This window comes from Antennarius striatus, chromosome 16 (assembly GCF_040054535.1).
Source record: "Antennarius striatus isolate MH-2024 chromosome 16, ASM4005453v1, whole genome shotgun sequence".
Classification (NCBI taxonomy): Eukaryota; Metazoa; Chordata; class Actinopteri; order Lophiiformes; family Antennariidae; genus Antennarius; species Antennarius striatus.
Window position 1 is genome coordinate 17,376,859 of NC_090791.1, and position 17,776 is coordinate 17,394,634.

Here is a 17,776-nt window from a genome sequence, read left to right on the forward strand (position 1 = left end):
AATTTATTTAATTCACTCTTCATCGCTGCCACAACTCAGTGAGTCTCAGTAACCCGACGCATTTCCAACAGGTTATCTGTGTAACGCAGTAGGTGTGTGTTCAAAACGCGACAGGAGGGTCAGGGAATCAGGTGTCACATCCAAAGTCAGACACAATGTGGATTCAACACATCCCCGCTATGAATCCTGCTTGTTCCCCCTTGTGGAACGTATAGAGATGCCCGCAGCCCCCCCCCCACCACCACACACACACACACACAGCTCAAGTATAATTATCTGATTATGCACAAACAGCCTTAAATGACACATACTGTTTTTAGTGGCTGTGATATTCACTAATGAGGCGGAATCAGGCTGATGTATCCGGTAGGACGAGGACGAGGACGAAGATGAGGACGAGGACGAGCACGAGGACGAGGCCTCTCAGTGAGGAGCGGCAGAACGAGACCCAGATGCTCAATGAAAGCTTTGTCTGATAAAGCTAACAGAAGTTACTCTGATCTATCTCTTCATCACACACACACACACACACACACACACACACACACACACACACACACACACACACACACACACACACACACACACACACACACACACAGTTGTGCTCTACATTATTCCTGTGTCCTGCTCCTGGCACACACTGCTGAACCAGACTGGCAGCCAATTGCTCCCATGACCGTCTAGTCTTGCCATGCTAACAAGCTGGCGACCACACAAACCCTCTAGCTGTCACAGAACTGGTCCACTAACATGTGCATACACTCACACACACACACACACACACTGGAGAGAGAGAGAAAAGCTCACACACACACACACACGCACACACACACACACACACACACACACACACTCATCATTCAGGTAAGCGAGAAACAATGAGCATTAACAGAGATGAGTTCGCTCATCAGAGACACAGCGAGGTTTCCTCAGCAACAACCATCCCATCGAACCAAACACGTAGCAGGACGTCTCCATCAGCCTCGTATCCTCCCGTCCTGGGGAGGGAGAGGAGGGGGGGAAGGGGGGGTCGGTGGTGTTCCCACCACGGAGCAGCAGGAGCAAAGCAGGCAGAAGGAGAAGCAGAGCAGAGCAGGAGGCGGCAGTCGTCATGATGACTCCCATCATCACCTGCTGCCCCCCCCCCGTTCAGGTAGAGGATCACCTCCAGAGCGGGCAGAGGCGGGGGGTGGGGGGTCCTCTACCCCCCCACCACCTCCTCAGATCCTCCGCCCCCTCCTCATCTCTCCCTCCCAACACCACCACCACCATCACCAGAACAGATGTCTGCTGTAACCCAGTAGCTCCCTTCGCTGTAGACACATGGAGGCGCCATCTGGACCAGAGAGCTTCTCCGCTCCAGATTAAGGAGTGTGTGTGTGTGTGTGTGTGTGTGTGTGTGTGTGCGTGAGTGTGTGTGTGTGGTGTGTGTGTGTATATATGTGTGAATGTAAATCAGAAGAAAAAAATGAATTCATTCGTGCGCATGTGTGTGTGTGTGTGTCTGGATGCAACATGTAGACGTCGGTGCAGACAGGCGGCGCCTTGTGCGGCACACCTGAGCGCCTCGCCGTGTCTGTTTTTGGTGGGGGGGTGGGGGGGGTCCTGTGTTGGTTTTTCCTGCGCCGCCTTTTCCGAGACGGTTTGAGTCAGACCTCACGGCAGGTGGGACGCCGCCGTCCAGCAGACCCGGGTGGACGCCCACCCCCTTCCTCTTCATCGCCTTTCAGCACTTTTTTTTCTCTTTCGGGGCACGACAAAAAAAACAACAGCCAACAACAGCCAGAGCTCTTAGCTAGATGTTGCTGACAAATTCACACCGCCTCAGAAACTATTCATGTGGTGCGACGCAACAATGTGGTTTTGGGTTTGATAATGCGCATAATTAAACACAGACAGTGTGTGTCAGGATGAGAGTATTTCATTGTTTTTAACGCGTTACGGATGCCTTCATCCTCCTGATTTCTCCAACTGATTTATATCTTTGAGGCAGACGAACGGTGGATTGTTATGGAGCTACTGGGCTACCAAAAGGCTTTGGTAAATTCACGATGGACAACAGCAGACATCTGGTAGAAACACAACCCCACCCAGCGGCAGCACAGCCAGAGAACAAGAGAACAAGAGAGAGAGGAGAGGGAAGGAAGAGAATAAGACAAATGGAAAATGCAAAACAGCTCAGGGAGCTCAGAGGAAGGGCAAACAGACTTGGGAAAAATAAATTAAAAAAAAAAAAAAGAACAGAAAGATGCACACAGGTTGAGGGTGGTGTGAGCTGAAGGAGAGCATGTATACATGTACACAGTATAATGTTTAATGTTGGTCTAACCATGGTAAGGAAACTGCACTCCATCGCTCTCATGCTTAATCTTCCTCTCCTGCACACTGGCCAAATGGTGCTGCACTGAAAGGCCAAACAGGGAGAAGGGAAGAGTTAACAATGGAAAGAGGGGTGGGGGGTGGGACAGACAGAGAGAGAGAGATACAGAATGGAAAGAATGGTAAAGAGAAGAGGGATTGTTCAATAATGGGCAACAGGGGATCTCAATGTTATAGAGTACAGGAAGTGTCTTTAAAACAGTTACATCATTACTGCTGGTGGGATTAGAGCCACGGCAGGAACATCAAACGTATCTGGATCCCCAAAGTCAAACAGTAAACCCACGAGACACACACACACACACACACACACACACACACACACACACACACACACACACACACACACACACACACACACACACACACACACACACACACACACACACACACACACAGACTGTTATAAAGGCATGATCCACATATAGATGGTTAAAATACTGTTGGCCAAAGACCGGGTGGTTAGCATTTGTAACGCGTGACTCTGCTGCGGTAAACTGGACGGCTACACAAAAATTTGGAGGAAATACGTCCGAGGATGTCAGGGGGTCAAGGATAGGTCAACATTTTGGGGAATTAAGTTTGTTGCCTTACTTCCATGAGTTTCTTTAAACTTTTGATGCCATAGACTACAACCAGCATTTGGTTAGCCAATCAGGAAATTTGCCCGTTTTTGTCTGAAGTGATGAATTACCTTGACTTCCTGTTTCCAGTCTTTGTCCTAAGCTAAGCTAACTGGCTATCATACGTACTGTATGAAACTATTCAGTGATGACACCATTTTATCAGCGTTTAAATCAAAAGTCTACGCCACATGTGTCAAACTCATGGCCCGGGGGGCCAAACGTGGCCCGCCACATCATTTTACATGGCCCGAGAGGGCATGAAAGGTCAGAGTGTCTAAAAATACATTGAAAAAAACTAAAACTACATTTCCTATGATGCAGGACTTCAGCCCATTATAACTCTGACAAAAACATTTTGAACAAAGGTAACGTCCTAACATGTGTGTGATGTGATTTTTCTTTATTATGGAGTTTTGGGGGTTTAATAACCCGACAAATTAAAAGGATCTATGTTAGAGAAACAATCAAACATTTTTCTGTGTAACTGTAATGTTTTGTAACTTGAATAAGTAAAAAATTCAGGGTTATTCAACACTAAGTAGTTACATTTACTTTACATTACATTGAGTTACATTTATTACTTACATCTGGCCCTTTGAGGACAGACTCATGCTGATGTGGCCCTCGGGAAAAATTGAGTTTGATGCCTCTGGTCTACGCAAACAAAATGAAATGCAAAAGGAGACCGACGAAAGATTCTCTACTAGATTAAATGGGATCTATGTTTAAATCTACATTTTGTGGCCCTGACAGTCTCAGACGTTACACCTACACACACACACACACACACGAACACACACTCTAGGATAACTTCAGTGGCGCTAACGTCATTCAGCCCTGTTATTCCTCTCGCTGAGACCTCAGACACCTCAGGTTAGGAAAAATGGTCAAATGTCCGTGGTTTACTTAAAGGGTCAGTTCAGCCAAAAGAAGACAATCTTTATTCAGTGAGATTGCAGAAGGTTTCCAGTTCCACTTGCAGAAGTTTGGAGATAAAACTATCAATGATGCTGCCTCCACCCCGTCACAACAAAGGCGTGGTGCTCGAGTAAAAAGTTATATGGGACAAACTTGACAGTAACATGTCATTTAAGTGACCTCACTAGGACACATTTTACAATTTGGGAGAGGTCTAAAATTAGATCCCAGTGAAAATTATTCTCAGGGATACTGGGAAATTGGCTTTCAAATGTTTCTCTGCAGATGATGGCGGATGGATTGGACTGGTCTTGACATTTAGCAGAAATCTTAAAACTTCTACAAATAGAAGCAAAACTACAGGCCAATGCAGATCCTCACCACAAGGAGGAACAGGAAGCGTGTTTGGGAATGCATTTTGGGTAAACTGGCCCTTTGAGTCGCTGTTGGAGCGGAGAAAGGATACGAGGTCTGTGGGGATGGTTGTATGGGGGGGGGGTGAATGGAAAAGAGAAACGATGATGATGATGATGATGATGGTGATGGTGATGAGGGGGTTGAGTGATGGAGAGAAAAGTCAACACAGTACAGTGGCGACGGGTGTGCTGGTGGGAGGCTGTGGCTTTTGGTCCATTTCAACTCAGTCGGTGTGAAATTCATCCGAAAATATTTGAATTTCGATGCTCGAGAGTTGAGAGAAGCGACACGAGAAGCTTGACCCCAGCCTGGAATCAATAAAGTTCACGCCGGTTGATCTGAGCATCTGGACTGAAAACACTCAGTCTGCTCCTTAAGTAACTAAATCCATGCAGCAGCACCTCTAAAGCTCACAACTTAACACGTTAAACCCTGTTTGTTTAATCTTTGCAAAGACCCAAGAGTCCAGAATGTTCCTGCACCAGAGCGAGAAACAGGTGTTGAAAGCACAACCGTGTCATCTTACATTCCTGCTACAGATAAAATAAATAAGATATAAAATGTAAGTGAGCTTTAGAGGCGCTGCAGGTGGATTCTATTCCCTTCACTAATTTGATGGTCTCCATGTTCTAATTCATTCTAAGCGTTTTTGGTGGGCTTTAAAATTAAACGTAAAGACGGTGCGCTGAGGCTACGGATCCAACGTTTCCTTCTGAATTGAAGTGGACCTTCCGCCCAGCTGCAGGAGAACATGTTGGGGTGGGGGAGGGTGGGAGTAGCGGGGGGATGGGCGGGTGTGTGGGTTACCTGCATCCACATCGTTTGGCCAGCCGCTGGACTGAGAGCTGCTGCCGGCCGCTGGGGAGCGACCCGAGTAGAAGACATCGTCCACCGGGCTCTCCATCTCGCTGTCATCAATGGACTTGCGTTTGTTGGAGCTGAGAGAACATAAAGGAGAAGAGAGGAGAGGGAGGATGAGGTCCATGAAGACTGGGAAGAAGAAAGACTTGGAGAGATGTCTTACTTGGGAGTTTCTCTGAGGGGTATTTGTGGATTTAATGAAGGCATGCATATTTGTGGGACATCTGAGGTCACAAATTCCCTCTGGAGTCAAGCTTAAAAATCCAGAACATTCTCATTTTTAAAAAAAAATTATTTTTGTTTTCATATTGTGTTTCTACATGAAAAAAAAAAGAAAAAAAAAAGGCAACCCCAGTGAGGACGGCGACACAAACAGCAGAGCAGCATCTTATCCAGCATGTTGGATCCACGCTGCGCTGGATCGGCCTCGCGGCGCGGCGCGGCGCGGCCACGCTGGAATGCTTTTTTTTTTTTTGTGCTTCTCTGCAAATTCCTATAAACGTATACATCTGTGACCAATATTATATATAGTGTTGTGAACCTACAGTGATTTTTTTTAAAAATGTTCTGACACATGTGCCCTCATGCGCATATCGATGTGAGAGCAAAGCTTGTGTGGTTTTCGGTGCGTTCGTGATGCAGGGGTCTGTGTTGCATTAGCATCAAGGGAGACATTCTGTAAGGAGTGTAACTACCTCCGTGGGAGACTTGCATAAAGCTCCATTTCAGTCCTGCAGCAAAAGATGAGTGAGAGAGGACGACAGGGGGGGAACACGGGGGGGGGGGGGGATTAACGGAGACAAAAAGATGCAAAATACAAGATGATGGATAGATCGGTGGGAAAGATGAGGCGGGTTAGACGTGGAGGAGGAATAAAAGGGGGGTTGGAAGGAGAAAGAAAGACCACAATCAACGCTAAGTGAGCTAAGCATAAAGAATACAGCAGACTGAAGAGGTCACAGAATTAAGAAAGTGAAGGATATTAGTAGAGGAATCAGTCCGGCCTGAGAGTGTGGACGTACCTGGTGGAGGGGGTGGACGTAATGGAACGCCGCCCCAGGGTCACCTGGTTGATGTTGTAGTAGCCCGGGCTGTCCAGGTCAGCCAGGGAGAAGTTGGGGCCGGTCGCTGTAGCCACAGGGGCTGAGGGCACACACACACACACACACACACACACACACACACACACACACACACACACACACACACACACACACGGGATGGTCATTAACCAGTTTGATCCACCTTTAACCATCTAGAACTGGTGGATGGATTATTTCTCTGGTCCCCAGAGGATGAACCCAAATGACCTCCTGTGACTTTTTTTTTTGCTGACTTGATATTTATTGACTTTTCTTTTCCAGTCATTACGCTTCTCTGATTACTTTAAAGTCAAAACTGAAAGCTGAGAAAATGTTGAACCATTAATGGTTGACCTTTTAAATATGCAAATCAGAACATGTTTCCGTGTCAGGATAGTATTCCTTAATGTGACATCACCAGACCAGAAACTCTTAATCAGTCATCCTGCTTCCCATCAGACGGCGATCAAATAAACGAAATAAGAGTAAAATGACTAAACGTATTGGTTTTGGCTGGAATAGATTTGACTGAAATGTTAATAATAACCTGATGCTTGAGAGCAAAACGTCAACTCTTTTTCATTCACTAAAACCCCCAGAGGGAAACTCCGCTCCAAAAAAGCAGGATATCGATGATTAAATATGACGAAAACTGATAAAGACGTTTGACTAATTTCAAATAAAGACTACATAAACAAAGAAAGAATATAACTCTTATGAATAAATATCAATGGATGTGTTGCCAAGACCGTCTCCCCAACCAACCCAAACTCAACGGCCATCTTTAAAGCGTTCAAAAGTGTCGCTAATGTCCTCAAACAACTTCAAAACAAGAAGAACGGGACTGATAAACAACAGACACTGAATAAACAGAGTTCTCTCCCCGCTGCCACACTCTGGCGAGGTGTTATGAGACGTGTCCTTCTGAATTGTGCGAGCTGACGGGTTGTGTTGTCTACATAGGGACTGACAGTAGTAGTGACTCACTCTGCGACACGCGGACCAGCTCGGCTACGTTCCACACCCCTGAAGTCACGAAGCAGTCCTGGAAACTCAAGTGGCCTGGGAAAAAAAAAAAAGAGAGAAGCCAGGGCGCGTGAGGGCCGACGGCACACACCGAACGTTACATGTACACACACACACACACACACACACACACATGCAGAATGAACTGGAGAACACATTGATGGAAAACCACCGCTGTCATCCAGGAAGATGCTGACGCCAAAGCTCTGATCACTTTTCTTCTTATGACTGTTTAAAATCCAAACACACTCAATCAGGTCTGACTGATTACAGACTCATGATGGTTTGATGCACAAGTGCTTTAAAATATCTGTTGATGTGATGAAGCGCTTTATAAATACAAGTTAAAAAAAAACAAAAAACTTACGTCTTTATCAATGATAGTAGATGATCATGCAGGATGTGAAGGGATGCACACTTTCTTGAACATCTCCTTTGGAGACTGATGGTCAGATTCATCTTTAATCCCTTCTTTTTAATCTTTAACCTTTAAATTTAGCCCTGAACATGAACACTGGTCCTTATGTTGTACTAACTTTATACTTCTCCAACTTCACCGGTGGCTGTCAGTGAAGGATGACCAGTAAGAATGTCAATAATCACAACCAATACATTGATTGTTGTATTACTGCATGGGGGCAGAAGTGACTAAATCACCTGGTAAATGAAGCTGTAACCTTGTTGTCATTCAAACGCGACACGTCTTCTATCGTTCACCAATCAGGACAATAACATCTCAGGAAATGATCCGACTGTGTGTTCACGAGTTGTTTCTGCTGTACTCAACTGGCCAAAAAAATAGTTATTGAAGGCTCGACTCCAAAACCAAATGCTAATCCCTCCTCGACCACAAGCCTCGTCCAAGCCCAAGCCTGATTTAAAAACATTACATTTATCAGTGAAAAGCTATCAAGAAAAACTTTCCAAAAATAAAGGATATCTGATTATCTGAAACTGGTTCTCATGTGACCAGAGGTCCAATCACACACACTGTATTTACAATAACAAAGATGTTAATGACACTGTAGGCTTCTCTTAGCATGTCTGTGCTGCTGCAGGACTTATTGTTCCGACGTGAAGCTGGCTGTAACTTTGCGCTCTATAATAACTTTGTGCTCCAACATGTACAGGTCTACACACAGGACACCCTGTTCTCTGGGGTGGAGTGAATTTTAAATCCACACCCATCCTCCCTCTTTCATCCTTCCTCCCCCCCCCCCCCAACTCTCTTCATCGTTCTCCTACTCTGCCTTGCTCCATCCCTGTCCGGGGTTAACCACAGCAGGGACAGCGTATGAGGTCAGTGCTCAGTGAGGCAGCAGCCATGTGGTTCCCATCTTCCAAATAACATCAGTGTGATTTATGAGTGGCCCACCACAATCCCAGCACAGCCCCCACAGTACTGTACCATCAGCTCTCCTTACCATAATAAACTCTGACCCAACTCTGCCGGGACGCACAAGCAGAGGGGCCTGCATGCAGGGGTAGCGTGCATGAACGCTATGTTGCATGAGTCTTAGGAGCTGCATTGGTGCATCTTGCATTGAAAGTTTAGGAATGTTTTTGCAATGTTGAAGCATGCATGTGAGCACATGGTTGCAAACTCACCATTTGGTGGGGGCTTGACATCTGTGTCTCCTTGCTGGTTTGAGTTGTCTGATTGTCCTGATTGTTCTGAAAGGAAGAACAAAGGAATGAGAGGGGGGGGGAGAGAGAGAGAGAGAGAGAGAAGTTAGTCAGGTGGACAGATGTCTGGACATTGCCCAAGGTGAGGGGGCAGGACAGTATCTGAGGGAACTCATCAGAAACTTGATGGGAAACGTCTCCTTTCATTCTTTCCCCTGAACAGAGACAGACATGGGGATGAGATTAAAGATAGGAGCATATTTCCACTCAGGTTGAATCTCAGTTGAATGTCGTAAAATGGCAAATCAGAAGCTTAATATCCTCAAGTCTGGAGTCTCTCGCTGTGGGAAAATCACTTTCATACTTCTTAGAAAAGTCTTCTAAAGTGTCTTCAGGGTACTCATTCCTTTGAGCTCGGAACATTTTTCTACGTCTGTTTCTGGACTGTCACTCACTCAAATGTACACATGACCACTATCTCAGGTCGGCTCAGGAGCTGGACCTCTAAAGAAATCCCAAGTTTCTCCTGCTGTACACATAAAGAAGTTTGAGGGATTGCTTTGCGTGCATTTTCCTTCACAAGCAGACAAAGAGCATGCTTTATGCAGTTCTTTTTTTATTGGCTGTCATTCTTCAGATGCGTAATGCATCCCTCTGGAGTTTAATGTTTTTATCATGTACAGCAACTTAGCAGTCCGTCGGTCAAATCTGGACTATAAAACCTTTCAATAAAGAGATCATTAACGGGCCTTTGAGCAGGAACAACAGCTCACTACTTAGTAGTTCATAGTGGCTCCTTACGTTGCTGGGATGCAAACACATGCTGCTGTCTAAGTTAAGCAAGAAGAGGCACTGAGGCCCAAACATGCATGAACAATTAGAAAAAATATGACAAGTTGAAAGGGAAAATCAAAACTTTTGAGACGACTGGACAGAAAGGGATGCATACACAGATAGTCCTCAAGATACTAACACCCAACTTTCAAACACCCACAGATACAAAACAATCTAACAACTTTAGTATTTAGAGTAGTAATGACATTTAACTGACCTCAAATGGTGATTATAGATTGAAATTGAATAAATAATGACTTATGAACAGGCCCTCAGAACCAATTGTGTCCGCTGGTTGAGGACTACCTGTAGTCCTAAAATGAGCTCAGTGAGGATGGGGTATCTAATTAAACAAGTGGTAAAATATCAAACATCTTCATGAAGTACGAACACTGAAGAAAACTTCCTATTGGGAAGAGTGGAAGGTGCCATGTCTGAAACACTTGAAGATGAGAAGAGAGGCTTGAACTGAGACATGAACTCTGTCTGTGCTTTGGAAACAGCTGTCCGGTCGTTCCAGAGGAAGTTGGACGTTTTCAAAGTGGGTCTAAGAGGCTTGAACACATTTTCCAATAATGAATCAAATTCAGATTGAACAGATTGAACTCTCCAGCTGAGTTCATACTGAAACTGATCGGAAACTTCTGCGATCAATTTGACAACTTGAGCCTTGGAGAGCTCCGTCTTCTCATCCTCCAATCCCTTTCTGGTCAGACATGTCACATCGCTTTCACGAGAGACGAAACAGACCCACGAGTGGGTAGATACTGTATCTCCACAGATGGAACTTATTGATCTAAAAGCAAATGTGGTGTTGAGAGAGCAGAGTGGAGTCCCCCCCCCCCCGACGTCATCAGGGACAGACAAACAAACATTATTAATTTAGTGTCTCATTTCTTTCGATAGACAGGAAGTCTTTGCTTCCATCTTTAAACGACTGTTTGAGACTTGATTTAATCCAGTTCTCCTCAGAGGTACAAACTCTTCGCCGACTGAACCCCATACAGTTTTAATTGCTACCCTTCACATGTAGCGCTCAGACCAACTACCCCACAGCGCCAATGCTTTGACGTCATCTTGGGGCAAGTCTCGAGAGAATGAAACCCACCCCCAGGCAACGCTAGGCCTCACCACTTCTTCTAAGAGCGAATCAGCGTCCTAATCTGGGATGGCATTAGGAGACGATGTGCCGGCAAACTGCTGCTCGGCTCGTCTCCGGGGGTGAGTTGCCAAAACTAAGAAAACAAAAAGGAACAAAAACCACCTCATCACTCTGGGTCAAAAAGAGAAGAGGGAAAAACACTCCGGCATGGAGTTTCTTTCTTCTCCTCCCTCATTCGGCAGGAGGGAGTCGATCTTCACGTCTTTTCTCCCTCCATTCCTCTCACACTTGTTCTGTCTCTGCTTCTATTTCTCTCTCGTGCTGTCTCTCTGTGGAATCCTGGCAGCCATCTTAGCGTTTGGCAGCCATCTTAGCTTTGGCGGTACCCATGCATTCCTGCTAGCTGACGGCACACACACACGCACACACACACATGCACACACACACACACGCTTGTAAAGCACACTGTCTCACACAAACAGACCCAATCGTCCTGAAGGTAACAAAAAGACTACGAGATAAGCAGCACAATGAGGATCAAACCGTCGGGACGATCGTCTGCAGACGGACCAGAGTTGGATTACCCGCCTGCTAGCATGTTACAGAGAGCGTTGGAGCGTTGAGAGATGCTCGCTGATGTCGGGCGCTCTCACATAGGGCAGAAGCAGGGAAACAAGCGAGTCGTTCAAAGTGAACAAGGCGATCATGTAAGGTGAGACCGGAGGCCTCTCTTACTCCAGCAGCGATCGCTCCCACAATCCTCGTCACTGACCGTTCAAACCCAATCGGCTCGCCTCTGAAAAGTCTCTCTTGCTCAATGTGACAGTTTCCAAACCAAATATTCGGTGCCTGGTTGTCATGACAACAGGGATGGCAGACCACATTCGAAGTCCCTAATGATGAGTGGTTGTTGAAGCCTGTGTGTGCATATGTGTCACTGTTTGGCATCGCAATTAGTTTGAATGAAGAAAATAATATAGCCCACTGGCACGGGCTCAATGTGTTGTTTTGTTGAAGTATTTCTTGGCACCACACGGACCGACGGCCGCCGCGCCACCCGAACGAGTGTGACTTTTTACTATATCAGTCCCGCTGCATTTCAAGGTGTTAAATCCACTGCAGATACATTAGCAACTAATTCCCAGCTTTACCAACTTCTATTAGCAAAATGGTAACAGACATGGTTCTCTGGATGACGTCACCTCTACGCTGGACTTCTCTCTACCAACACTAGAACAGATCACAGCAGAACACGCCATCCTGGTCGCTTCCATAGAGTCATTCTAACTCATCTCTGCACTTTTTGTACAGGCTTTAGCAGCAAATAGCAGCACCGCCAAAGACACCAATATAGACTAATCAATGGATATTTGACACTTAGGATCCTCATGTGCAACATTTTGAGATTATTGACATTTATTGCGACTCGTTAAAAGTTTGATTTAAGAGGTTTTAGAGCCCAGAGGAGCTTAATGAACGTCTTAATAGAGCTGGAAAATCAATCAAAAAAAGCTTTTGAGAGTTGTTTTTAAGCGTTTGAATGAAGAGGGCGGCTGTTGAGAGAAAAAATACGACAAATAGTAAAACATAAAGATGAAATGGTTTTGTCACATCGGAGGTATTTAAATGACATTACGTAACGTTGCATCGGACAGACTGATCTTATCGATCAGTTAGGGAAAATGAGAACTGTAAAAGTTCCAACAACCATAAAAGTCGTAGTTTGACATTTTTAACTTTCGTTAATTCTTATGTGCTGCGCAGCTGTAAGACGTTTTAACTGTAATTCTCTAGATAGATTCATCAGTGCTGGTTTAAGCCGCACATGGTGCTTTAGTTTGATTACTCTAAAACACTTCAATATTTTCAAATTTATTTGTTAAGATACATGTTCAATTCTATTTCTACTCCACACACAAAAAATACATGGAATTAAGTTGTCGTCTCTTAGTTTGTTCATTGAGAATGATGGCTATAAAAATCTCTATATTTTACAAATGTAAACACAAAAGTGAACAAGAATCAAGAGTAATGAGAGTACTGCAGGTAACTGTTAGAATTTGTAACCATTGTTTTTATCTGAAAATCTGGAAAAACGGAAGTTTTCATCCACTGATGAGCATCACAACACACACACACACACACACACACACACACACACACACACACACACACACACACACACACACACACACACACACACACACACACACACACAGACGTTTAAACACAGATGAATCACCCTTATCTCCTGCACACAGTTGCCCCAAGGACCCCTGCACACGCTGTGTCAGAGATAATACAGCATAGACACACACACACACACACACACACCATCAAACACACCATGCTATCGCTGCGATCACACACACGCACAGACACACACACACACACACACACACATAGTGTTTTGGTCAGCCACCGGTGGACAGACGTTAACACCAGCTATACATTTGTGACACTGCAGATGCAGACAGAAGCTAATAACTCACACCCAGGTAAACACACACACCTTCATCATACACACACACACACACACACACACACACACACACACACACACACACACACACACACATATGAACGCATACACACAACATGCCATTACACATACACCCAAGTGGAAATCATTAAGGGACACTTGAATGTAAATTGACACACACACACACACACACACACACACACACACACACACACACACACACACACACACACACACACACACACACACACACACACACACACACACACACACACACACACACACACACACAGCCTCTGCCAGCCTAATGGACTCATCTAGTGAACACATCCTATAGGAGAGCACACGGCTCGCACAAGCACTGTTTTGTATCGTACTAATTTAGACAACAGATCAGAGTGTTTGTTTGTGCATCACAAGCACACATGAGCAAACAGGTCCGCTGCAACCTAACGTGTGCTATACGGGAAAAGGGGGTGGGGGTGGGGGGGTTCAGACCAGTAACAAACTATAAAACCCACATCACCAGTGGATTCAACGCAGAACAGGACAGGATGTTAGGCTCCAGGTCCCCGGGACAACAGAGATATATAATATAATATCTTCTTCTTTTCCTTTCGGCTTTTCCCTTCAGTGGGTCGCCACAGCGAATCAATTTCCTCCATCTAACCCTGTCTTCTGCATCCTCTTCTCTTACACCAACTACCTTCATGTCTTCCCTCATTACATCCATAAACCTCCTCTTTGGTCTTCCTCTAGGCCTCCTGCCTGGCAGTTCAAAACTCAGCATCCTTCTACCAATATATTCACTATCTCTCCTCTGGACATGTCCAAACCATCTCAGTCTGGCCTTTCTGACTTTATCTCCAAAACCTCTAACATGTGCTGCCCCTCTGATGTACTCATTCCTGATCCTATCCTTCCTGGTCACTCCCAGAGAGAACCTCAGCATCTTCATCTCTGCTACCTCCAGCTCTGTCTCCTGTCTTTTCCTCAGTGACACTGTCTCTAGACCAAACAACATCGCTGGTCTCACCACAGTTTTGTACACCTTTCCTTTCATTTTAGCTGAAACTCTTCTATCACACATCACACCTGACACTTTCCTCCATCCGTTCCATCCTGCCTGGACACGCTTCTTCACCTATATATATATATTCACCTATATATTATATATAATATAATATAATATAATATAATATAATGTATAATATACATTATATTATAGTATAATATAATATAATGTATAATCTGTGATAAATTATATATATTATTATATTACATTTTTAGTACAGTAATCAGATTGTGGATTTGAGGGGTGCACAGTAAATCTTTTCTTGCTTGAAAATTTGAGAAGCACAGGATTATGGGAAGTGTAGGATCCAGAATTTTCACCTCTGCCGAGGATGTTCTCACCTGTATTCATTTTTTCTTTTTTTCGGGGGTGGGGGGGGGGTTTATGAGGAGGACTACACAACAATATCCATATATTACAATTATTCTTTTTTAAAAAAAATCTGTATTTCACAAGTTTTGTAACTTTACAGAATGTTAAAATGTTAACGCGCACCATCAAAAAGTTGAGGCACCCGATGAAAACGAGCTGCAGGTTGTTTTTCTGAGGAGCCAGAGGGAAACCGATACTGTATAAATACACAGGTTGTGTATAAATACATGCAACAGCTTAGCTCTGACTGTCCCTCTAGCCGCGGCCCGTGACCCGTGTCGGTCCACCTCCGCCCTGCGTGAGCGGTGTCATCTGAGGATAGCTCCCCAGACACGGTTCGCTTCACAGTCAAATGATAGGGGGCCCCTTCCACCGACGGCTGCAGAGCCGAGCAGACAAGTCCAGCACTGTTCTGTCCCTCCCCATCGCCGCCTCTCCCTTCCCTCTCTCATGCTGTAAATGCCCTGTAGTTGTGGCGTGTCGGTCCTTCATGTTGGAGTGTGTGGGTACCAGCAGCTGGGCTCTCACACGCCTTTAGATGTGGTGTGGGGGTAAAGCCCTGCTTCTCCTGCTCTGTGAAATACTAGCTATATTGTAGCAGGAATCAAGGGCTTCACGCTGACGGTGGAGGGATGAAAAGCAGACAGCGCTCAGCCTCACCCCCCCCCCCCCCCCACCATCCACCCGCCTCTGGATAAAGAAACCAAACAGCCTCCCCAATTGGGTTTCGCTTAAGAGGTTTATCAGTGTGTTGCTAAACATTCTGACCTTTTTTTAAAAAATCTTTAATGCGCTTAAAATGTTCGAAACCCTCCTAATCCCCGGCGCTATCCCACACAGATGTTCACTCAGCTCTTTTATTGGACTTCATTTCAACCTCTTTTTTCTCCTCCTCCTCCTCCTCCTCCTTCAAACACCTCCTTCATCCCCTCCACATCCCTCCTCTTCCTCCTGTTTTCATTCCCAGATTTGTTTCCGGTTTTCTAAAACTACTCATCATCCTCTGATCAACCCCCCCCCACCCCCCACCCCCACCACCACCTCTCTGCTTCAATCTTCCCCTACCAAAGCTCGTCCTGACCCCGGTCTATAAGCCAGCCCTTCCTATTGGGCGCTGCAGCTGTGGAGGGGCTGATGGGACAGGACAGCTGGCCCAGGAATGACCCTGCTCACTGTGGCCACCTTGAGGTTTTCAGACGGACGGACGCATCCGATGATGAAGTGGATGAAGTTGTTTTCTGTCTTCATCATATCCATCGCTAACGCGACGCCTCATTCGCTGCCTAGCTCTGCTTCTGTCACATCTGGAGGTTACCAGACAATAGTCTTTAGACACTGAAGCGGGACACTGATGCTGATTGGACGACAAACAACATCTAATATTCATTCATGCATTTTCTGAAATACTTCCTAAGCTTTTTGCGGGTCACGGGGGTTGCTGAAGTGCAGCCCAGCAGACTCACAGGAAAGAAGCGGAGAGACTTCTCCGGATACGTTACCATCACATCGTGGAGCCACACGTGGGAGGAAACCAGAGAACCCACACAGACACGGGGAGAACGTAGAAACGTCGCACAGAAAAATATATATAATAAAAATAGATACATAATATATACAGAAAAATACATTTAATATTCAAACAATATACCTTACATTTTTAACTTTTTTTTAACTTGTTCTTCTTATCTTATTTATCTTACATTTTTAAGTTTTTTCTTGTCTTTCTTAACTTATCTTTATCTTTATCGACCGGGCGTACTGGGACCTTCAGAGAGGTATTTCGTACTGTCCCATGTGAAAACATGTGTCAGCATGACAAATGAAGACTCTGATTCTCTCTGATTCTCAGAAGTGTCCATTCACTCGTCCGGACTTGGTCTGACGCCGTTTGGAGAAGTTAACAGAGCACATTAATCTGTAACAATAGAAGCGAGGAGGACGACAGGAGCGGCGATGAGCAGAAAACACGCTCTTGATCTACTGACCGAAAAAAAAAAAGCCAGGACTGTGGATTTGTTGAGTGACTGGTGTTGACACACGCTGTCTCTGCTCAGGTTTAAGAGCAGCCTCCTTGCTAAAGGCAGCCAGTGTTCTGTGACTGGAATGATGGCCCATTAACTGTCAATGGCGCACTTCATTTTCTCTTACGAGTCAAAAGGCGGGAGGAATAACACTCGGGGTTTTCTGTTGTAGGATGGATTTTCCCTTCTGCTATTTTTGGCACTTTCCTGGGAAGTTTATTTGGCCTCCACATCCACACCCAAACTATTAAAACAAAAAAAAGAAAAGAAAGAAAACAGGCGATTCCTCGTGCGCTGTCAACAAACACACAATACAGGCTCTGCTAAAGTAAAAAAAAAAAAATCAATCTTTATTGCCTGATTGAGTAAAAATGACATTAGTGCATCTCTTTGTAGCTGACTGAATGTCTGGTATGTAACTCCATGTGACAGCGCAGCATGAGGCGATGAGATTAATTGTGAAATGTGGTTCTGTGCTGGTAATGCCGAAGTGTGAATGTGTGGGCGTGAGGCTATAAATATATTATCTGGTTGCTATGGATGTGTGATTGTGTCTTATATATGTTTGTGACGGTGTATACGTGCAAAAAATTTCCGGAGAGCACATGTTGAGGCGCAGTTGGAGATAAGCGTGTAAACATCTGTGACTGACAGGCTGAGCAGCCGAGTGTGGGAGGGAGACAGCGCTCTTCTTTAAAAGACATGTGTAACACGCGTGTACATCGGCATGTATAGACGCCTCGTGGGAGGATTTTTGCGCGAGCGTGGGTCTGTACGTGGGAAAAGTTCGGTAAACGGGGAGATAATTCCACGCTAGATGCACATCTGTGTTTGTGAGCGACTGTGTGCGACTGTGTGCGAGGCACTGCCCCCCACCTCCACCCCCCCAGCCCCCCAGTGCCAGCAAGGAGCAGGTGTAGGGGAGGCAGCCCCGCGTTGCCCCGCTGCCCAT

At 45.4% G+C, this 17,776-nt stretch overlaps 1 protein-coding gene across 9 annotated transcripts in view; it reads right to left on the reverse strand.

Moving 5' to 3' along the window:
- Positions 1-17,776, reverse strand: part of nfixb (nuclear factor I/Xb) — a 128,178-nt gene that overhangs the window by 20,566 nt on the left and 89,836 nt on the right. For 5 of the 9 annotated variants that reach the window (XM_068337036.1, XM_068337038.1, XM_068337044.1 and 2 more), the window contains 6 exons: positions 8,921-8,986; positions 7,274-7,348; positions 6,227-6,347; positions 5,900-5,935; positions 5,151-5,281; positions 2,333-2,407 (listed from right to left, as the gene is read on the reverse strand). In XM_068337036.1, coding sequence (XP_068193137.1) covers positions 2,333-2,407; positions 5,151-5,281; positions 5,900-5,935; positions 6,227-6,347; positions 7,274-7,348; positions 8,921-8,986 — 504 coding nt within the window. The remainder of the gene's footprint in view (positions 1-2,332; positions 2,408-5,150; positions 5,282-5,899; positions 5,936-6,226; positions 6,348-7,273; positions 7,349-8,920; positions 8,987-17,776) is intronic. The other 4 variants (XM_068337042.1, XM_068337035.1, XM_068337037.1 and 1 more) reach the window with 3 other exon arrangements.